The sequence below is a fragment of the Anopheles cruzii genome, chromosome 3 (assembly GCF_943734635.1).
Source record: "Anopheles cruzii chromosome 3, idAnoCruzAS_RS32_06, whole genome shotgun sequence".
NCBI classification, from domain to species: Eukaryota; Metazoa; Arthropoda; class Insecta; order Diptera; family Culicidae; genus Anopheles; species Anopheles cruzii.
In genome coordinates this window covers 44,614,310-44,637,489 of record NC_069145.1, presented here as the reverse complement: position 1 = coordinate 44,637,489, position 23,180 = coordinate 44,614,310, and the positions used below count along the sequence as shown (strand labels likewise).

Genomic DNA, 23,180 nt, shown 5'->3' with positions numbered 1-23,180 from the left:
AGTCTGTGCAGGCCCTGCCTTGTAAACATACGGCGATTAGGATGCTCTGTTGCTGTTATCACATCTCCGGGCCGAGGCACGGCGAAAACAATCAGGTTGAAAACTCGTTTTACTTTTATTGGCTACGTTGCGTGGTCCGTTTTTATCGGGCATGACAAGGCCGAAAACCGTCGGACCCCCCTCTGTCATTCCCGATAACGCGCGGTTATTGATTTAAAGCTTTGCCTTGCCCAGCAGTGCGGTTAGCTCTCGGCGAAGAGTTTTACCACTAGCCGTCCGGGGTATTTCGTGCACGAACCGCACGCCACCGTGCAGATGCTTCTGCTTGGACAGTCGCTCCGCAACGTACTGCTTCACCTCGGACTCGGTTAGCGTTGCACCCGGTTGCAGCACCACGAACGCGAACGGCAGTTGACCAGCGGCCGCATCCGGCAACCCGACCACGGCGCAGTCCCGTATCTTGCCATTCGTCAGCAGGACCGCTTCCACTTCGGCCGGCGCCACCTGGAAGCCCTTGTACTTGAGCAGGTCCTTGATGCGATCGACGATGTAGAAGTTTTCGTTCTCATCGAAATAGCCGGTATCGCCACTGTGCAGCCAGCCGTCCCGGTCGATCATCGAGCGGGTTTCCTTCTCGTTGTTCAGGTAGCCCTTCATTATCAGCGGTCCCTTGATGCAGATTTCACCGACCTCGTTCGGGCCGAGGGTGCGGCCCGTCTTCACGTCCACCACCTTCACCCAGCTCAGTTTGTTCACCTTGCCGACGCTACCGTGCTCGTCGCTAATACGCGTCGTTACACCGAGCGAGCTTTCACTCAATCCGTACGCGACCATGATCGTCAGCAGGTGCGGTAGACGCTTCAGCACCGCCTGTTCGATCTCCTTGCTGAGTGGGGCAGCCCCGCAGCCGATCAGCAGCAGCGAGCTGAGGTCATACTTGTCGACCAGCGGATGTTTGGCAAGGAACACCAGCAGCGGTGGGGCCAGCGAAGCCACCGTTACGCGGTACTTTTGGATGGTGGACAGGAACAGCGTGGGTTCGAATTTGGGCAGCGAAACTATCTTCCGTTGGTTCATCAGCGAGTGTAGCACCACCATGTAGCCGTACGCGTGGAAGAACGGCAGCAGACCGAGGGCAATCTGCTCGATCGGAAACATTTTGGCCCCTTCGCGCATATACGCCATCACGCACATCACGTTGTAGTGTGTCAGCTGGACTGCCTTCGGTAGACCGGTCGTGCCGGACGATAGCACCATCAGGCCGACCTGCTCTCGCAGTTTCACCGGCTGTGGCGTGAAGGTGATGAACTGGGCTCGGTTGCGATCGAACAGCTCCCGGAACAGCGTTACGTGAGCGTTCGGTTTCTTGTCACCGAACAGAACGGTCAGCTTTAGCGAGGGCACCGTCTTCAGCAGCGGCTGCAGTGTGGCCATCGCGAGAGGGGACGCAAAAATGGCCCGCGGTTGCGTTTGCTTCAGTACGTGGGCCAGTTCGGTGGCGGTGTAGGCAGGGTTCAGCAGGATCGGGATCGCGCGTAGGTAGGTCGCCGCAAACGTTACGATCGGTAGCTCGATACGGTTTTCGCACATCACCGCCACCACCGTGTCTTTCTTTAAGCCCAGCCGGTGGAAGCGGTTTGCCAGCCGGACCGAACGCTCCAGTACGTCGGCGTACGTGAATTGCTCATCCGTGAGACCATCGATCTGTTGGGCGGATAGAAATCGAGGTAATTTAACCGAAGAGTAGAGATGCGCGGTGCCACTTACGAAGGCTACATCGTCGCCATTCTCCTTCAGCCGTTTGATGATCAGTTCTCCCAGCGATCGACAGCCACCTTCGATCGGCTCTTCCAACTCTCCGCCGTAGAACACGTACTTCTCGTTAACGCTCATGGTTCGCCTCACTGCGCCGCGACGGTTCGGAAAACACTGCGTAAAGTTGGTCGTCGAGATCGCGGGTTGCGTATCTCGCGTTCTCTCCGACGTAATGCGTTAGCGTACGATCGTGTGCGTGCTACAGCTGGCGAGCGAGTGTGTGTGCTTTCTGTGATTAAAACAGAGTAGCGCGTAGGGAACGTCCATAGATAACGAAACCGTGTCGGCTACACGCAATGCAAGAAAAAATGATTTTAAAATGTGGCTTTCTTTAATTACAGATAATTTTTGTGAACAAAACATAATTGTTAATAGCAGAATTCGTCGTCAAAGAAATGTTCTTTGCACATCATTTGTTAAAGAAGTGTTAATTTTTCGTTTACAAGAATAGACAGAGTTGCATTTTACTGATGCATTTGCCATTCAAGTTAATGCATTGGAAAAAAAATTAACAGACCTGAGATGGTCGATGAACTTGCAGTTGGTACGTTCCTGTAGCCATGCAGACGTTATGACGTTAGATCTTAGAATCATGGTTTCGGCCTGGTCATCTAAGATACTAGGCTAATCAAAGTCGCGATAACAGATTGTTCTGCTACCAGGTTCTCTTGCTTCGGTTTTTTGCCTAGTCATTGAAAAAGCGTAAATTGATGAATTGATAAGCATTGGAAAAGGCTTATGAAAAGAAAACGTTATCAAAAAGTGGTTAGTTAAGGTTAAGGGAATCAGTGGAAAGTTTTTGGTTTATTTGAGTATGTGCTTAAAACAATATTAAGCTTATCTGATTTCCATTCAATATGTATTAATTTGGGGTTTAATTTGTTGAGTGTTTATGCGATACAGAGTTAGCGATTTTCCATGTGTAAATTCAAAGTATGGCTAATTTTGGCTTTCTATAGCGTATCCATGAGACTGAAAACATATTAATCCTTGTGCAATGATGTAATTTTGTCGAGCCAATGTTGTTTAATGCTGGAATCAAAAATGCTTCGTATTGTTTTTTTCTTCAATTTATCTTCGAATTGTTAATAAACTCGTATTAATACTTGCCCGTCAATGCATAGCACGACTGGAATTCGTAAACATCTGTCGGTTGAATGTTATATGTAGAAGGAATTCAAACAGGCATTATTTGAGACCATGAAGTTGATCACTATGATCACACTCTTGTGGCTAAGATTGTGATGTCCAGTAAGGAATTTAAGAAACTTGTTGTAGTAGATACTGATGTTCCCGCTGACAAGATCTTGGAACGTGTTCGAATCAGGAGAACAGGTTGGTTCAGTGACGAATGATAACACTTTCGTTTAAGGTCAGCCAAAAATGTCCATCGATTATTCACGGAACTAGTAGCTATGTTGATCACGGATTGATTTATTTTGTAGACACTTGCGTCCTTCGTTGTGTCGTAGTGTGACTGTTCCACTTGGTCATGAATTGCGCCACGTTTGCAGAGCACCTTGCTTATATCCGTTATCCAGAGAGGGATATATTGTTCGTAAACTGGAGTAACCAAATGACGTCCCTTGTGTGACGAAAAATTGCCCACATTTTGTGTGCCGTGTCTGATGTTCATGTACTACCCCGCGTGTTAGAGCGAAACCCACTTTTGATGATGTTCACAGTTATGGCATCGTTATTAAAGCTTACGTATTTATCAGAACTGTGTGGATTTCCTGAACTGTTGGAGCCCGCTTGGAGTTAATTATTGTTCAATTGTCAATCGTAATTCCGAGCATACTAATTAGTTGATCAACTAATGTGGCGTTCGTGTGAAAGATTGAACATAAAAGCCTAATCTGATGTTTTTGGTCTATAATATGCAATGCAATTATTCAAAGGGGTCAGACATGAATTTTGTAATGCCAACATATTGATCGTGCTGATGATGTTGCGATGATGAAGTGAGGACAGGACTAGCTGATGAATTTTATCGCCTAACAAGACTTTTACCTGTGTAAAGGATGATTTATGTATAAGAATTGCTAAGCAGTTAATTGTAGACCATGATTGCGAGGGAAGCCAATCAATACGAAGTGGAATTATGATTTTCGCAATATTCAACAGTTGTTTGCGTCCAATAAATGGAATGGTATGCATGTAGTCCCTTATGTGCGAAACATAAGCTACAAGTAAAAACGTATACAACTATTAACAATTTAACAGTTTTTATGTTCAAATCACATTTTCTAACGTATCTGCTCTGAATATGTATACCGCACGAACCTGTGTCCATCGCTATCGTGCGTCTATACCAACACAGACGTGAAAACATGATTTGCCATTTCACAGCGTGTGCTGTTGATGCGGTGTTAGATTACCCCTCAGCGGTCAGTCAGCGTCAGTCCGTCAGTTAGTCACGCAACGCTCGCGCGAGCTTATACGCCACTTCGCCCGAAACCGGTTCCGCACCAGACGGAAGCGGCCAGGTGGGCCTGTTTGTTTTGATTTTGCCGCTGTTGCTGTCGACCTGCAGGAGGGCACCTTTCTTGAACCGGTCAAAGGGCAAGTGTTTCGCATTTTGAAGTAGGAACCATCGTGTGAGGGTACACCTGGAGGCCATGCATACGAAAGAGGATGATCGCTACGTACTGTACGGTGGACCCGACCCGACTGATCTCGATCATTTCGGATCGCTCGGGGAAGTCATTGTAGAAGAGCTGAAGCTGCGACCGACAAATGTCGGATTGGTAGGTATTCCCAAACGTGCTAACAGCGTGCGCCCTATCTGACATTTTCACAACCGCCTTGTGTTTCGAACCGTTTCTAGGTTGAACCGGTATCTTTGGTAGAACTCACCTACGGCCAGATATTAGACCAATCGGTTCGCTTAGCTTCCGGCCTATCCAAACTAGGAGTCGGAACATCGGACAATGTGGCGATCGTCAGCCAAAACAGTCTCGAGTATTGCATTGCGATGTTCGGCACCATTTTCGTCGGAGCTCCGTTGGCATTGATCAACCCCGCTTACCTGGAAGGTATGTCTCTCAGCTGTACAATCAGTCGTTATGTACTTATCTTGCTTGGTTAATCGATAAGAAATTGTACTTTCCCCTAGGTGAGCTGAAGCATGCGATAAGTTTGGCCAATCCGAAGGTTGTGTTTATTTCACCGGACGTGCTGGAGAAGCTTATGAAAGCGATTCGCGGGCTGCAGCTGACTGGAGTACGCGTGATACTTTTGGGTGACCATCCGGCTGCCAAATCGTACCCGGAGGTAACTCCTTACGCCACCTTGATAAGCGAAACGGTTGATGTGTCGCGATACAAACCTGTGCCAGTGGACAAGGCTGGTCATGTGGCGCTGATCGTGCTCTCCTCGGGTACGACCGGCCTGCCGAAAGGGGTAGAGCTAACGCACCAAAGCATCATTAGTACCATTGCGCAATCGAAAGAAGCTGCAAAAGTACTCGAGTTGCCTGATCAGTTGGTAGCGCTGGCCGCGACTCCACTGTTCCACGTAGTAGCCGGTGTCGGGATGCTCAACATGGTGACCAACAACTGTCGGTGCGTGGTGATGCCGAGGTTCGATCCTCACATGTTTCTAAGCTGTATCGAACGGTACAAGGTCAATCTGATGACGGTGGTTCCGCCGTTGATGGTGTTTCTGGCCAAACACCCTATGGTTGATGACTACGATCTGTCCTCGCTATTGAATCTGATCTGCGGGGCCGCACCACTGAGTAAGGATATTGAAGAGAAGGTCCGGGAGCGCATTGGGGTGCCATTTATACGGCAAGGGTACGGCATGAGCGAAACGACACTCGGTGTGCTGATGCAGGACGGGTATGACAACAAGATTGGTAGCGTGGGTCGAGTGCGGCTGGGTCAGTGGGTGAAGGTGATCGATCCCGAAACGGGCCGCGCTCTCGGTCCAAATCAACGTGGCGAGCTGTGCTTCAAGGGATCGCTCATCATGAAGGGTTACGTCGGTCTGGATAAACCGATCGACGAGGATGGATGGTTGCATACGGGAGATATTGGCTACTACGATGACGATCAGGAGTTCTTCATTGTCGATCGCATCAAGGAGTTGATCAAGTACAAAGGCTTTCAGGTACCGCCCGCCGAACTGGAGGCCATACTGCTGGAGAACCCCAAGATTAGTGATGCGGCTGTGATTGGTGTGCCGGACGAGCGAGCCGGAGAGTTACCACTGGCGTTCGTCGTGCGAGAGTACGGCGAACAGATAACGGAACGCGAGGTGATCGATTTCGTTGCTAGTAGGGTGTCGGAACAGAAGCAGTTGCATGGCGGAGTACGATTTGTCGAAGAAATTCCAAAGACTGCTAGCGGCAAAATTCTAAGACGAGAGCTTAGGGAAGCAATCAAATGTGTAAAGGCAAAGCTGTAAGTTGCAGGGAATGCTTGTAGTTAAACGGATCTAGTTTTTCACACAAGGTTGATGACTTATTTTGCTTTTGGGTGGGTTGTCGTTAAAGGTATACAATAAAATCGCACTGATGTAATGATTTTACCTCTATTGATGTCTTACTTGAAGAGGCTTACTTACTACTTACTACTACTATTTTTTACTTACTTAGGCTACTTATTTACTTACTTACTTACTTACTTACTTACTTACATACTTACATACTTACTTACTTAATTACTTACTTACTTACTTACTTACTTACTTACTTACTTACTTACTTACTTATGTACTTCATTCATCTATGTCACTTCCCTTGGTTTGCAAAATAAGTACAAGTCGTTGGTGTGCTGTGGAATGTAATACACTGAAATGTCCCACAATATGCGCTCTTTTGTCCCAAAACATACAAAAGATTACCGAGCATTCAATTGAAAAATTACATACAAATGGATATCGTTTACCTTCACGACATCGTGTTATGTTGAACCCCAGAATTGTGCATGGCATTGTATGGAAATGGTACCATAATCCTTGTAATCGGCATTTATTGTTAGGTCGCCCGCTCCCCACACAATTCCGAGTGCCAAAACAATTTCACCATAGCCGCTGGCACCGTCACATCCAACGGTCGGTTCTGAAATGAATAAAATTAATTCTTTCCCGTGCGAGAATGTTGTCCAAAGGCGAGCAGAACGATCCGAGATGCAATGTCCATGCCCGCGAGTCTATTGAAATATTGTTGTGAACGCGTGGAAAAATGTGGATAGCCATTTTTCGCCATCACTTCATTTGCACGGGTCCCGTCCGTTTCGGTATGTTCCTAACGGTGCCAGAGCCGTTCGGTTCTGGAGTTCTTCGGAAAATAATTCCCGGAACATACCCGGAGACACTTGTCTTCGGGTTTTTTCACCCTGCGTGAGAAAATCCTCGACGACAGCCGAATAAGATGGAGGCAATTAATTTTTCCTCGGCGTTTTAATCTAACTCTTCGGACACCGTCCTTCGCAGCGCGAACCACGAAGCCGGACGCAACTGAGCGAGCGAAAGCCTAATGCCGCACAGCTGTGCTAGAGCCGAAATGGAAATGAAAGTTGCATTGCACACCGGAAACGCACCGAAACGGGGGGGGCCAAAAGTTTTCCGAGTACTTTTCGCGCCAGGACTCCGGATGGATGTCCGATCGGAGCCCGTAGATATGCCCGCGGACTGTGATAGACTCGTGCGGACGCAAACAGCTGGGGCGCCGGCATAGTTCGACCGGCCGACGGTGGACTGGTTGGAAATTTGTTTAGTTGCGAGTTATGAAATGAATTTATTAATTACCTCCACGCGTTGGCGCCATCTTTAGCGGAGCAGTTGCCGCCGTTCGGTGCCGCCCGGAGTTTGGTAGTTGAACAGTTTAATCTCGCATCATATTTACACTTTCGGTTGCGCGGGACCGTACCAAGCTGTGGTGTTCCGGTAAAGGTACGATCGTGATCGCTACGCTGCCGTCGAGGTGGGAACGCGTTTGAAATAACATTTTCGCTACCACCACAAAATTATGGAGCGTGCTTGGACTAACGCTCTGGAGTGTGATGAAAATGTGAAGTGTTGTGACTGTGACCACGACGGTCGTCGCTAACTTCCCTTTCGCCGATCGTTATCGTCGGGGCTAGGAAATGGCCAGGAAGACGGGTTTATCTAAGACCGAAACTTAAATGTGCGTCTCCGCGTTTCACCACTGATTGCAGAATGCGGCAGTAGGGAGCATGCTTTCTGTAACTTTATGAGTTGTCCTGTTTTCCTTTTTTCCGGTCGCCTTACGTTGTACCGCCTGTTTGCGTTTCCGCTTCGGCAACGCCGGAAACATCTGGCGAAATGACTTTTTAATTAAATGCCACTGGATTACGTTTTTTACTTCTTTTTTCTCTCTCTCGCCCACTTATCAAAAGTAATCAACACTTTCGGGGCGGAAAGTATTTATGATGCTGTACCATTTATGTAGCAGTTGTGGCTGGCCAGTGCAACGAGTGCAATGCAAGGGGCGGCGTTTTGAGACTAATGTAGAAACTTTATGATACATTTACTTCCTGCGTTTGCGTTTATGGTGGCGAAGATCAATGTGACGAAGTTAACACCGTATGAAATTTCGCTCAAATAAAATTATACGCCTAATTACCGTAAGCAGTAGTGCAACTAGGAATATTATCGGCCTCTTTTGAATGTGATAGCAAAAAGTCTTGAATTTAGAATCCCTCTTCTGGATTTAAAATGTGCTCGAATGGGTGGATGCAAAATGGCGAGGATAATTGACCACGATCGTGTACAGCGTGTACGTGTGTCAGCCCAAAACGAGGAGCTTTTCAGATAAATTCGTTCGACTCTCCTGTGTTTATTGAAGGTCACAAGCCACGGCTTTTCATTGTTTACGTGTTGAAAACTTCAATGTATACGTTTAGTTTAAAAAGAAATCTATTATTTTTGCGTGAATTTCAAAACTTTATTGAAGATGAATTTGCATATATTATATTTAATATCATTTTATTTTTTTTATATTTGAATATCATTTGCAAATTTGCATCCAATATGCAGCGTTTCACAATTTGTTTTTCATTTTAAAGAAGGCTTCACAATGCCTTTCTTACAGCAGTCTTGGTCCTTATTGCCACCGGCCCCTACTACTAACAGGCCGATCAAATTTGATTATTTCTGAGTTCCTGAACCAACGAAACCAGCATTGCACGTGATTAGCTGATACAATATCAGCACCACAAACGTGTTACGGTATCGCCACAATGGTTTTCCAGACTTTATTCAACGAATCAAATCGTTTGTTAGACCATAAAATAAGTTCGTTAGATTCGATTAGGATGTATTGTGATGGGCATAAAATCCCATCAAATTAATGCAAAGTATAGATTTAATGAATTTGTTATTGCCTCCAAAGGCAACCAAACACAGTGCAAACGGTTATCCTCAGTCTGTTTACACTACAGATCAATCAAACGAACAGGCGTTGCCTATTTTCTAATTAAAAATTAAATTTAAGTGCATAAGCCATGAATTAAGTCAATCATTTTTAAAGCGATTGCACACGATAAAATACCAACACCAGCAAAGCGACAATGAAGGAACCACAGTTTCACTTTGCCTTCAGCAAAGTTTGTTGCATCGTACTGCTGAAAGCTTGACTGGATTCGTAAGAATTCTTCACAAACCCCTCGACCGCACAGGACACCAGACAAGACAGGACAACCAACACAAAAGCAACCCAAGGCAGAGTTTATGGAGCCGACGAGTGAGGAGTTTCGCGTAAAACGCAAATCGTTCGAAAAGAAAAGCTTTAAAATTTTATCACTTCGATTCAGTGGCGCAGCGAATGGGTTGAAGCCGTGAAGCGTGTTGGTTTGGAAACTTTGGAAAAGTTCTTTTGCAGTTTGCAGCCACAGTTTGTAAACGTTCCGGTTTACCATCGGGCAGTGAGCGTAGACGCGACGTCCGGATGCTTCCCGAAGCATTAGAACACAGCAAAAATCATAAAAATGATAATAAAATAAAAGCAATAACAGCGAAGTGGCTTGTGTTTGGCATTTGCTGACCCGCGGGAGCACAAGACTTGAACCCGTCATCAAGTCTGGCATGTTACGCGCCGCAGGGCGAAGTCGTCACGATGGCGAATGCGGCAGATCCGTTTTTGGACCGTTTTATGTTGCCGATGCTCCACCGCCGTGGCCAATAAGTGATTTTGTAGCACAACAAAGTAATAATGGTTGGTTTGTAGATGGAAATGAAAATTTTGGAATCATTTTCAGGCTTAAGGCAATAGAACTGGCCGTCGCGGAGATGCGCGAACGATTGTAGCATCAGCTCCAAAAATAAATATCTATCCATCTACAAGCGATACACCATCAAATAGCTATTCGATGGAGCCGCCAGTGGGTCAGCAGCGGCCAGCGACGACGGTGTACTCATTTATGTTAGTATTAAACGCGTTCCATTGTATCTTCAGTTTCATCAGAAGATAGATCGGCAACATACAAAAACGACTTGTCCTGACTGGTGCTTCATTTTTCAATAATGAAACGTATATTCAACTCACTAAAACCGTGTGCTAAACGTGCTACGTAGTAAATTGAATCAATATATTGTCGAATTCTTTCAATGCCCAAAAACTTTTCAGTATTTTAAGGAATGTTAGCGTTTTCGGTTGCAAAATACAAACAACATATTCTGAAGCCACTTGGTTATCATGCATATACACTGCTGGTCAATAAAATAGGTAATTGTGTGAAGCTGATACAATTTGAACTGTACTCAAGCCAGTACTAAACCAATGATCACCAAACTAATACTGTACTTAGATACACTAGTCTACGTCATTTTTTTGCTATGTTGGTGATATTTATGTCAAAAGTGATAGGTGTGTTAACACTTATTTTGGCAGCAGTCTGATATGGTCTGGTCAATAAAATAGGTAATTCGTTGTATACGATACAATTTCACCCGACTTCTTGAACGAAATTGGTTTAATTGGTCTTGTTGCAATCAATTTTCAATTGTGAATCTAAAAAAAGGGTTGTTTCCTGGTAGAACATCTAGAATGGGCAGAAGAACTCATTGCAATCCTTGAGGAAAGAAAGATTGTGAAGAATCTACGCAACGAAGGCGCGAGGTACAAAAGCATCGCCGAACTACTAGGTAAATCAGTAAATTTTGTGAGAAATGCTTTGTTGTGGAAAAAAAACAAAGGAATCGCGAGTTAGACCAAGAAAAACCAAACCAACGATAGATCATCGCATATCATTTTAGGCAAAAGCGGATCCGTTTGGTGCATCCAGAGCGATTTGCTCAATAATAAATAACATTATTAGCCCGAAACCTGTCCATAGGGGGTTACAAGAAGCCAATCTACCAGGGCTAATTGCAAGAAAAGTGCCACTATTGATTAAATAAAAATTACAGATGAAGTAACAGTTTGCTGCTCAATATGGTTCATGGCAAGGTACCGAGGGTTACGAAAAATTGGCATAATATTTTATGGAACGACGAAACCAAAATAAATTTGTTTCGTTCGGACTCTCAGTGTAATGTTTGACGACCTGCTGGCAAATAATTCCATCCCAGGTTTACAAAAAAAAAAATTTAAAACATGTAGGTTCAAGTATCATGATTTGGGGATATTTGTCATGATCTGGTATAGGTCCCTATTTCAGAATAAAGAGCACCATGAATGCTTTCGAGTATAAGTGAATCATGAAAGACGTTTATGCTACCTTACGTAGTAGAAACCATGCCACTGAGATGGATATTTTAACCAGAAAACGATCCCAAGCATACGTCATAGGTTATGAAATCGTGGTTTGATGGCAATATTGTGTCACTTTTGCCTTGGTCAAGTCAGTCTCCTGACTTAAACCCTAATGAAAACTTGTGGAATACCTTGAAGCTAAGGTTAGCTGTATTATATTTTTCAAACAAAGATGCATTGTGGGAAAATGTGCAGCAGGAATGGTATTCCATTCCAGTAAAAACTTGTCAGGATTTGGTCGATTCACTGCCTAGAAGAGTGCATAAAGTGCTTCAAAACAACGGAGGATATACGGGGTAGTGATTTTGATAATAGAAAAAGAATAAACCGTGTAAATTCATTAAAATTTGCCGTATACGCAGAATTACCTATTTTATTGACCAGGTACTTTTAACTGCTTCATATTGTAATAAGCAAATTCCTAGAATTTTTCACTTATTTTAGACTATCTTTATCTTATTTTTAGTACTTCTATCTTATGCTATCATTGGAATACCTGTGAATTCAATAGGTTTTGAAAAATGATCAAAAGACGCAGCTTAAATACAGTTACCTATTTCATTGAGCAGCAGTGTATGTTTTCGAACACCATCAGTTTCAAAATAAAGATAGTATTACTATATTGTCAAAGATCTATTGCGTATAACAAAAAGGTTGAATTTCAGTTAATTATTCCGAACGGTAAACTTGCGCTGGTCACTTATGCAAATAATATGAAGTCAATGTTTTTCGAAACTGTAGCGAAAAGTTTGTGCTGGACATTTGTAACGAGGGTGGCGTGGTGGACAACACCCACAGGGGCCTGAACAGGGAATGGGCTTTATACGGAAGGCTCATGAAAAGTTTAACGAAATGACATATGGTGTAACAAGTAACAGATTTACATTACCATTAGACGCCCTCTACCTTTCATGGGCAGAATGTTGTCAAATAAGGTGCTACACAGACTCTGTTCTGTCATCAGCTGGTGCATAATTTGTTCGCATCTGAAACGGATTTCCCGAGGATTTTCCTTTCGTTTCACTTCCGTTCGGTTTGAGTCGTAACGGTGGCATACTGTCTCTATCGCAGTACTTCTGTCCATTTCAATAGGCATAGCGTTTGAACAAAAATTAAGGTGGGCCAAAAATATTTTTTTATCTAATTGAAACACATTTGTGACTTAAATGTTTATTTGTTCTTTAAATTTTCGAACGTTTTCAAATTTGTTATGAGTACTTGAAAGCAGTTATTTTTGCGATTCCCATAAGCATTTGACAGTATCCACTCATATTCCGAGTAACTACTCGCCAGGGATTATAATGTAATTATTTTGAAAGTGAAGGAAACGTGATCCAATCCAGTCCATTTGTACAATTGTTTCCCCTATTGGGGACAGCTTGGCACGTGCTCCGTTTACACAAAAGTTAAGGGCAACTTTATGGCACCATCGAAGTTTTGGGACAATGAGCAATATTACACTGAATTTTGATCTGAATAAGAAGCATTTGTCAGATAATATTTAGGTTTAGTGTCAAGCAAAACGGCATACAAACCGTTAATACCCGAAACACATAAACGATAATAATCGAAAAATTTTCGACAATCTCAGGTAGTTTCGAGATATTTCGAGCAGAAGTTCTTATTAGGTAAATTAGAATACGAGCCAAACATAAGTGATGATCGATAATCGCTTTTAATCACAAACACTTTGCAATTGATTGAAAATCCTCCGTGTATTTATCATATCAATTGCATTGATATGAAAAAGGCAATGCAATATTCAAAGCAAAGGGCCACTACAGAGCACATTCGGAGAGCTCGAAACTTACCGAAGATCTGCCTGGAAGTGTTCCATCGCTCCGACCATCAATTGAAGGATATGAATATTGGTGCACAGCATAAGTCCTGGCAACTGAAAAAAAGGAAAATCGTACGAAGTTGAATCCACAGCGATTCAACAAGCTTACGAACCCCAAAGCAGCAGCAGTAGCAGCAGGAAGGACAAATAAATATAAATTTTCAATACAATATTATTGATTGTATATTGTGGAAAATCGTTTGGAATCGCAGGATGAAAATAAAGACGAAGCCAAAGCTGCGTTCCGGATAAAGGAAATGATGGAGCAAAACTGGCGCAGCTTTTGACACAGTACACGACATGCTGGCAAGCTGTTCAGTTCGACTTCAGCAAAGCATCGCCACACAATTCGGTCTGGCTGCAGAACACAGGAGCTAAAATGCGAGCCGCAAAAGGATCGAGTTTCGTGAATCAAATAGCGCCCGATTTGCTGCGTTTACTTCATTTTCCATCGGATTCGTTTCGTTGGTCTCCTACATCGGGAGGGCGTTTCTGGCAGTGGCCCGGGTGAGCGATGTTGCCAAACCTACAACCGAGGGACCTAATCAGGAAATCGGAAGTTGGCTCCGTTTGGCGGTAGCAGTTGCCATCGGCGTCTGCCCTTCTCGTTGATATTTATGTTTGTGTAACATTTTTACACAGATTTTATTTTATTTATACAGCTGCTATTTTATGCTCCCTTTGCTGCCCTCTAGGATGGGCTGCATTGGACGTTCTGCATCGTTGGGAGCCTCGAATCAAATATTGCAACCGTGTGCAATGTGCCACCATTGGCGTTCCTTTGAGAAGCAGCCCGTTTGGAGTTTTGGAGGATTTTTTTATGATCTTTTAACTTGACTTTATGTCTTTTTACCAATATTGTGCAACCTCCTTCGGTGTAGGTGTGGGGTCTGGGTTGTTGAAGCGATAGCACTACGCAAACCGTGCCAGTTAACGGTGGCATAAAGATCTCTATCAGACTCGTGTCCCATTCGTGCCCCATTTGGAAGCAGTTGCAGGTGGTGGCAGAGACCTGCGCTACTCGCTGAATGCTGATTCCGGAAAGAGATATTTGTTCCGAGATGCTACCTTTACTACCGACGCACTGGGCAGAGGAAGTGAAATAGCTTTGAAGGATAGTTTTTGATGTTTCGCTGCATTCAACAGAAGGGTATAAGATTAAAAAGAGCGTGTGTCGCAAAGATCTGTCAGCTGAGTCTGATCTCGTCGGATGTAGTCCTCAATAGTAAAAATGTGGCATCGAGAACGAGGTGTGTGGAGCATATCGATGCAGTCGATGTATTTCAATCTGTAGCCGTGTTGCTTGAATAAAAAAGCTGCACTTGGGGATACTCTCAGATACTCTCATTCAAGGTTTAGTTTCAAATAATATTTTCAATAAGAAGTTGATTGTTCAGTCTTTATTCTCGATTGTCATAACGATGGATTCGAAGAAGTAAATATTTTGTTGTTTGTGGTTGCTTGTTAGTACTATTTAAATGAAACGATAGAAACAAGTAAAATTGGTATCATTAAAATAACTAAACAAGAATAATGTGTGTTTAAACATACAGTAGTGATTAATGCAAATGGAATAACAATTCAAAAAGGATAATTAATACACCATCGTGTAAAGTGAGTAGAAGATGCGGGAAGCGTGCTAGACTCGGAAAACATTCCTATTATTCGTTTGTAAGAGCGTTAACTATAACGTCATAGAGTTAAAAAAAAAACCACAAAAACGTCTCGGCGCACACTTTATTGGTGTACTGGTATCGTTTCCGAATGATAAGTGGCCGTTTGAACCACTTACCCTAGCAAAGCCCCCATCAACCGACTGATCACGTTGCCTCTGGCCAAACCCCGGTGCATTTATCTGCTGCTACCGCCGACGATGAAGCGCACGTTACGTGGCTTCCGGGCGCTCATCGGTATTCAATATTACTCACAACATTTTTATCCGAATCCCAGTCCGGACGGATGCGGCCGGAGGGAAAAAATTAATTGGATTATGGAAATTGAGCAAGCCTACAGGCTTGCGCCACTGGGATGCTGGGGGAGTGAGGAAGGTGTCATGATTTGCTCCGCGGCCGGACTGGCCACCATGAATCCAGTTCCGGTCGCATCGTCCCTCCGTCAATTGAGCGTTTTCAGCCTCGCGAATCGCGGGAATTGTTTGGATTGGGGCGAAAACAAATTTCTACCTGAAAATTGCGACCGAGGTGCTGTAGTCGAAATGCACCAACGGATGACGATGATTATGACGCTATCCGTGATGCTGTTGATGACGGTGTTGATGATGCTGAAAGGTTGCTGTGGCATTCCCGGAACTCTCGCGAGTATAGGAACCGATCGGGAACCTTTTTTTTCTGCGCAATCCTTTCCGCAAGTGGTCTCTCGGCTGTCGGTTTCCGTTTTCAGCCCTCGGCGTGCGAAGGCTCATCATTTATCATCGTCCGTCGTCTGTGCATCCGTGCTACGTGGGAGTGCGGGTGTTTTGATGGTGTTTTTTCACCCCAAAACTGTATGTTTACCAGGGAGATTTCATTTGTTCTTGATATCGCACCGGGCCATGCAGAGGCAAATTTGGCATGGTGCGACTCAAGATTGGTACGATGGCGTAGCGAAACGTTACACAGTCCAGCACGGTGAAGAACAGTGACAAAAAACTATCCTTCGACTTGCCCGTTTTTGCCGGCACCAGCCGGAAGCTGTTTCGATGGCTCTTCGCGCTATGGATTCCGATGGCCAATCGATCCATTCTAAGTAACGCGGTACCACTTTAGAATTCATTTTTCATTTTCACTCTGTACGATCCTGTCAGTCGTCTGCAGAGGACCGTCTGCTGTCGGAGTGAAAAAGAAATCATTCATGGCCGGATACACTAACATTTAAATATTGTGCACTTTGAAACTGCTTCCGACAGAGCAGGTTAATCAGTGATGGCACAGAATAAGCTACAGGTAGCTTACCGAACGATGTGGACTTTTAATCGATTTTTTTAAAATTAATTTGAGGTTTTATATAAACATGCTGTTGATGTTTAAATACAGTGCCGATAGTGTTGTTTTAAATTTCAGGGCTCAGTTTTTTTCAGTTTTTCAGCCCTCATTCAATAAAAGGTTTGGTTTGCTTTACTTAACTGCGAGCATTCAAATTTTTTGATTATTTATATATTTGGTAATTACAAATTGAATTTGTATTTACATAGAAAAATCAAAAGGAGTTGATAAGATTAGTTCAATAGTTGCATTCGTTTGGTTTTTGGTTGTTGTTTTATGAGTTTAATCGATCTCGGTGCAGAACAGCCGGTGTCTCTCTCGAAACCTAGTCCTTCGCGAGTTTTTTGCGGGCTATATTTATCCCTTTCGCGACCGACCGGGGGTAACGTAATTTATGTATTGAATATGATGTTCGATAAACATCACGGCATCACTCTTCCGCCACCGGACACTTGCCCTTGTAGTATACGCCACGCGGAATGCATCGTATCGTAGTGTGACCAAACTTGTGTGGCCGAACGTGCGGACGCGTCAAATGGGCGAAAATAACAATTTAAGCGAAAAAAGGGTGTAAAATTCGCGTTTTGGGATCGCGGATCGGTGTCCCGTCCGTGCGGGCCATTAATCAAAATAATTTCAATTCATCTTGGCGCGGGTTTCGCCCATATTTCCGACCGGGAGGGCGCGCCATTTTGATTGCATTGGCACGTTTCAAGTGGCCGTTTGCGGCTACCAACCAGCCTTGCGGTGTGATGAGGGCTTGTGATCGGCGTAATATCTGCGATATTTCATCATTGCATTACTTGGTACGCGTTTGGGAGATTACCGACTCGTCATGCTGGAATCCTCCGTGTGGTGTAATAAATGTGGTCAATTTGTAAATAATGTCTCACGTAAAAAGGGATCCGCAAAGTAGGAAAATAGTTCTAGTATACTGTGTATTGAGGGCGAGTACAGAAGCTATATCAAACGGGAATGTACACATTTTGTGACAGTTTTGGGTGTGCGCCTTCAAACTTGTGCCAATACTTTGTCTTTTAATAACTTTTAATAACTTCTTATTTAATCTGGTTCTTATTTTCAACAGTTTGAACTTGGTCTTATTTGATATTTTTACTTGTACTAGTTATCTGTAACACTTCAGCAATTATGAACTTCAGTTTTAAGGAAACTCATATTTTGTTAGATTCTACTAAGTTGCATTAAGTGTGTCATTTGACTTTGCTACTGTTGTGCTTCACAACTATGTACATTTTATTATTTTAAACTGTATTAACATCCAAATTAGTAAGTAAATCCAAGCTAGTAAACTAACTTAAAACGGGTCATTGAATATGGTAGCCTTTGGAAAAAAATGCCCCTCATTTTTAACTATCTAACGACTAATTTACAATGAAAAAGTGACGATCGACTTGCACGATGCAATTATTGGTACTGCTTTACAGCTAAGCCAATTGAACAATTTTCACACAATGCTCTGTCCACTTCACAAACACAGAAGTGGTGCCTCAGATTACGCACGTTGACTGAGTAATGACGTGGAAGAGCACGGTGACAGTTGCATCGCTCGCTCTTAAGAAAGTCATCATTTAAGTTGGTTCAGTCGAGAGGATTCTGTCAACGATCGACCGACTGGGCCGGCATCAATGGGCTTTCGACCTCACCAGTAACATCACAAACAAGACACATACCATGACAACGATTGTTGTCTCCATCGTCCAGGATGTGTTAATCGAAATCGAGTCGAGCCGAGACCAACAATCGGTGTAGCAGCTGGAGCGTGTTGTTACTGGGGCAAAGGCAGCCACGGAGACGGCGGGGCTCTGGTGGGAGAAAGGCCCCTTCGTCCTGTCCCGGTATTTGCAAAACGACCGAGGCCCAGATGCGTCCGTCACGGGTCGGTGGAACTGACTCTCGTGAATGCAGAAATGACCAAACGCGTGTCCAATGCACAATGGTTTAATTGTCGAATAATTTGCTGTTGCTGCTGCCACTCCTACGGAAGCGCTCGATGCTGGGTTGGGTTGATTACACGGACAAATGACAAACAATTATGACAGTTTATTGCTGGATGGAACGGAGTGGTGTGTAGTGCTTGGCGGTGCGCTCTTGGGTATTTGCGTAACGTTGCGTTGCTCCGGGCGCAACGGCGCGGCAAGATGGTGATTGTTTCCGTCGCCAGTTGCTAACGCTCACGCCGAATCGCGTGCGACTTCCGCTTTCAGAGCGTATGGATAACCGACGAAAATGGCACCCGAAATTTTCAATTTTCCCACAGCTCTAGGCTCACAGCAATTCATGTGTAGGCGGACAATTTTGACAAGCTGATTCGGGACCTACGCCGAGCTTGTGGATTGAGTTTATGGCATGTATGAATTTTCACATCGGCATCTGCATAAAATCACTCTTAAATCGACCCGAAATCGCGGCACCTTTCTGGAGGTCCCAACAGTGGCAGGGCAGTGGCCACCATGCGGGAGCGAGGTACTCTCGGTGTTATGAGGCAGGTTTATGCTGAAGGAGCAATTATCACACTCTTTATCGCCGCCACCATCCGATGCGGTCGGAGGTGTTGGCTGTGAATGAATGAATAATATTTTTCGCATGGTTTGTCACCAACCGCAGTTTGGGACCGGAATGCAAGAGGAAGTGCCGGTTATTTTTCCACCCCTCCGCTGGCAGAATATGATTCGGTTATGGAGCGTGTTTCATGCATTTATCATGGCCCGCCGGCGCTAGACTAACCTTGAACAGTTGGTCACCCGCTGGAGATTCCGTTTTAATTGGATGAACAACCATATTAGCGCCATATTTATCACGATCTGAGCAATGGGTTTCTGCGCTCGTGATGGCCCACTCCAGGAAAATGGCCGGGCAAGAATATTGTATAATAATTTACGGCTAATTGCTCCTGAACTAGCCGGCTACTGCTTGTCTGGCCCCGTTTGTGTATTTTTTTTTTCATGCGCCGCGAAACTTGCAGTTTTATTGATAGCCCGTTATTTAGAAATGTAGGTTTATCGTAAACCTGGTCACCTAGTGTCTTTATTTATCTACTATTGATATTTTTATGTCTAACCTACAACATTTTGTCTAGTAGCAATTTAAGATTACTTCACGCTTTCATGCTCGGACTATTATCTGAAAGGATTGGTTTTTTCCGAGCCATGGAACTGTACTTAAATTTAAATTTTTGGCCATGCGTGTCAAAACTAATAAAAAAAAACATTTCAAACATTCTTGAGAAATACTAGTAACCTTTATTTTTACAGCGACACTTGCCGGGTGACAGGCATTAAATTGCCGTCACGTCACGTCGAATAGTTCCGCACGGTTTCCTACGCCGGTTTGGTCGAATACGGGTCGAGTTTCATGATAACTTCAAAGTTGAGTGCACGTGGTTATTACACAAGAAACGTCATCGAGAACAGGTGTACCACAGCGATAATGCTTTGGTAACCGCACGGAAAACCGCCACGCTTTCCATTAGGCAGAGTGAATGGAAACCCCGGCAAAGAGAACCATACCGCTGTCGTGGGGACAGAAAATGTTGCTGCAATGAATGGTTCCTCCTAATCTCAACCGGAACGATCTCGGACACACACGTGATGAGAAAAGCGACGAAAAAGTGAAATAAATCAATGATATATTTATGGACATCTCAATTGCCGTACACGGGGGGAGGTGTGTGGCGTAGACCACGACGGCGACCCCGGCTACCTACAGCGGTGGGCAGTCCTGGAGAAACTGTCACTAGCACTTGACGTAGAAAGAAAATCGAATCACGAAACCGATGCGCTTCCGGTTTGGGCGCGGCTGGAGTTGGGGAACGAATTCCGTCGAAATTCAATTTATATCCTGTACTTTCGCCCATTCTAATCCTTGCGAGCGGATCAATCCTCGCTACCGCCGGGAACAACCCCTTCACTCTGTCTTTATCTGCCTAGGTCCTGGTGCGGTGATCCGACCATGTGGTTTGCTAGTTTCGGTACTGTCTAGATAGCCTTTGCTCACAGCTCACCACTTTTCGAAGAAGGGATTAGAGACCCGCAACGGAAGACGTGGTCCGTTTTATGAAAAGGAGACGCTTCTGGCGGCCTGGGCGGCGAACTTCTTCATAATGTAATCGATGGAAACTCATGAAGCCTCCACTTCGGAGCATCCCTGTCCCACAAGCGTTAAGTGCGAAGTGAAGTATTAAGTAAGAGCAGAAACAAAATGAAAAATACAAGTTCTTCCCGCAAACCGATTGAGCCAAAGGAGCCGAATGGTAGCGCTGGGGAACCCGCTGGATGGCCGGACGAGAGTTTCATAATTTATTCATATTTCTCTAGCTTTACGAGCGCTTTTTTCGCGGTGTGTTGCGCACGGAACACTGAATTCTAACGGCCGAACATTGTTACTGTAGATTTCTCAGCGCCTTCCGGCGCGGAATGGCCTGCCGCCAAACAGCGGAAGCGGAAAACGTGATGAAATAACCACGAAATTGATGAGGGTGTTTATGATGAAGCACTTTTGCGCCCTTGTCTTACGATGGTTCGCATTCCGGCAGTTTTGGGGATGGGTTTTACAACGCACGGTCGAGCGAGTTGACGCCCTGGACAATGTGCGCGAAACCATTTTTCGCTAAAAAGAAAACCACGCGTTCGAGGTAGATGGTGGAAAAATTACGGCCAAAGGTTCCAATGTTTTGAGGGGAGTTTGAAATTATGATTAAAATGTGTTCGCATTGATCAGGATGACGTAATTAATCATTTAAGAATAGTTGCGATAAAGTCCTGTAATAAATAAAGATCTCTGCCTGTCTCATATGCACTCATTAATAAGTTAATTTAAACTACGGAAGGCTCCGAATTAGAGCAATGTTCATATGCTATTTTGTAGCTTCGTCAGCTGATCCGCGGGTCAATGGCAAGAGTATCACATTTTTTTCACACTCTATCCGTCGTGCAAATTGTTGCTGAAACCATTATGCTCCTTTTGTTAAGGTTAATGGCATGGCGGGCCAAAATTGAGTGTTGTAAAACGATACTTTTCTGCTGCCAACAGACGGGTGCACGGCAAGCAGAAGATATTGGACACGATTTCACCACTGCTTACAGCACTCAAGACAGTCCCGTGGGGAACGAGAGCAAGGATTTAATTACATCTTCTTCGCCATACGTTCGCAATTCAGCGAACTACGATGCCGATAGAACCACCCGTGACCCAAATCTGTCTTAGCAACGATTGCTCCAGTCACGGGAACGATTAACTGAGAACAATCACTTTGACACGATTTTGTTATCGAATTATTTCGATTACTCTCCACCAGCTGCTGCCGACCGACTGCTACTGACTGGAGACGAACGCTGGGACGCAAGACCGGAGTTTTCGAATCTCGCGCTTAAACAACCCACTTAATATCTGCTGGTGAAACATCCTGAATGGGACTGCTCTACACCATCGGAAAGTGGTTTCCAACTGTTAACGATCCCTGGCGAGCGGTGTCGTAAAATGTGCATATCGAATTATAGCTTCACTGTCAGTTCACGAACTGGAACCTGTAGTATTAGTCTACAGGGTGCAATTAAAATGAACCAAGGATTTAATCGAAACACATGCACGTGAGGTTTAGCGTACTGCGTGTAGATGCCTTCACCAGGCAGTAGCCATTGTAGCTGTGCTCCAAAAGCCATCGAACGAAAATGAAGTCATATTTATGTACGGAAATCAATTTACGTGATAGCAGTGCGAGCACACGCTCACGGCATTATCGATTTTGGGTGAGTGCAGTAAGTAGCAGGCCATTGCGGCAGAGTGAAAAATTGGCCGTTGGTCCCACTTGAGAGAATTTATTATCATTGAAAAATTTAGTTACCTATGAAGAGGAGCTAAATATTACATTACGCTTGTTACGAAACGGCACAAGCGAACAATTATACCCATAATTGATACACTTATAGAAAATTGCAATGCATACCACATCACGATGGACAGGTTGGAGATTGGAACTGTAGATAATTTCAGGTGTATCCTACGACAGGTACCATTGCAATGCTCGTTGGAGAATAATCAGATTAGCATTTTCGTACCTAACCATTTGCTATAAATTGGTTGAAATTTATTAAGAGATGCGAAATGGCATGAAAAACTGATACTGCAATATTGCGAAACTTTATCATAATATAATAAGTATATATTGAACAATTTGTAAAAACTGAACACATGGATAAGCTGAAGAAGAAATTATGAACCGGTATTTTACAGTTATATCGAACAGAATTTATTATAAAATATACCACTGAACATTTGAAATTGGAAGATTTAAAATCTATTCATCAAAATATTCTTTAAACATACCCACTTTGAACCAACGAGAAAAACATGACTTACTTACTACGAGAAAAACATGACTTAGTACTAGGAATATAGATTGGTTGTGTTGGGCTTTTTCTATTCTCAAAAGAGACCAAATTCGGACGAATTCTTTTCCCAAACGTTGTTTTCGTTTGGCTAACAAATCTGATATGCGCAACTTTTCTATTTTCACGAACTAAGGACCGTGTGTTTGCAGCTGCCAGTGCCAAATTTACTCGACCAGGCCCCTCGACCAACGTATACTCACTTCGATTGGAGAAGATCGTAGAACAACTTTTTAACTTGTCTCCCATCATTTGACTTTGTCCTCCAGCATACTCGATTAATGCTGGGAGCGAGAAATTGACGTCTGAAGAAAAGCGACCAATTGAGCTCACGATCAGTGTCATCTATTCGATACCAGGTAGCTCACCTACCAAACCTTGTGCGCTTGTTCGAACGGTCCACGGTGCAGCTCCTG

General features: G+C 44.2%; 2 protein-coding genes across 2 annotated transcripts; one reads left to right on the top strand and one right to left on the bottom strand.

The window, feature by feature from the left end:
• Positions 1-206: 206 nt before the first annotated feature.
• On the bottom strand, positions 207-1,913 carry LOC128274066 (uncharacterized). The gene is made up of 2 exons (XM_053012151.1): positions 1,768-1,913; positions 207-1,704 (listed from the first exon to the last, which is right to left on the bottom strand). The coding sequence occupies exons 1-2, from the start codon at positions 1,891-1,893 to the stop codon at positions 214-216; spliced, it is 1,617 nt and encodes a 538-aa protein (XP_052868111.1). The 5' UTR covers positions 1,894-1,913; the 3' UTR covers positions 207-213.
• Positions 1,914-4,436: 2,523 nt separating this feature from the next.
• LOC128271505 (uncharacterized) lies at positions 4,437-6,297 on the top strand. Its single transcript, XM_053009067.1, has 3 exons — positions 4,437-4,565; positions 4,646-4,853; positions 4,934-6,297. The coding sequence occupies exons 1-3, from the start codon at positions 4,437-4,439 to the stop codon at positions 6,226-6,228; spliced, it is 1,632 nt and encodes a 543-aa protein (XP_052865027.1). The 3' UTR covers positions 6,229-6,297.
• Positions 6,298-23,180: the final 16,883 nt, after the last annotated feature.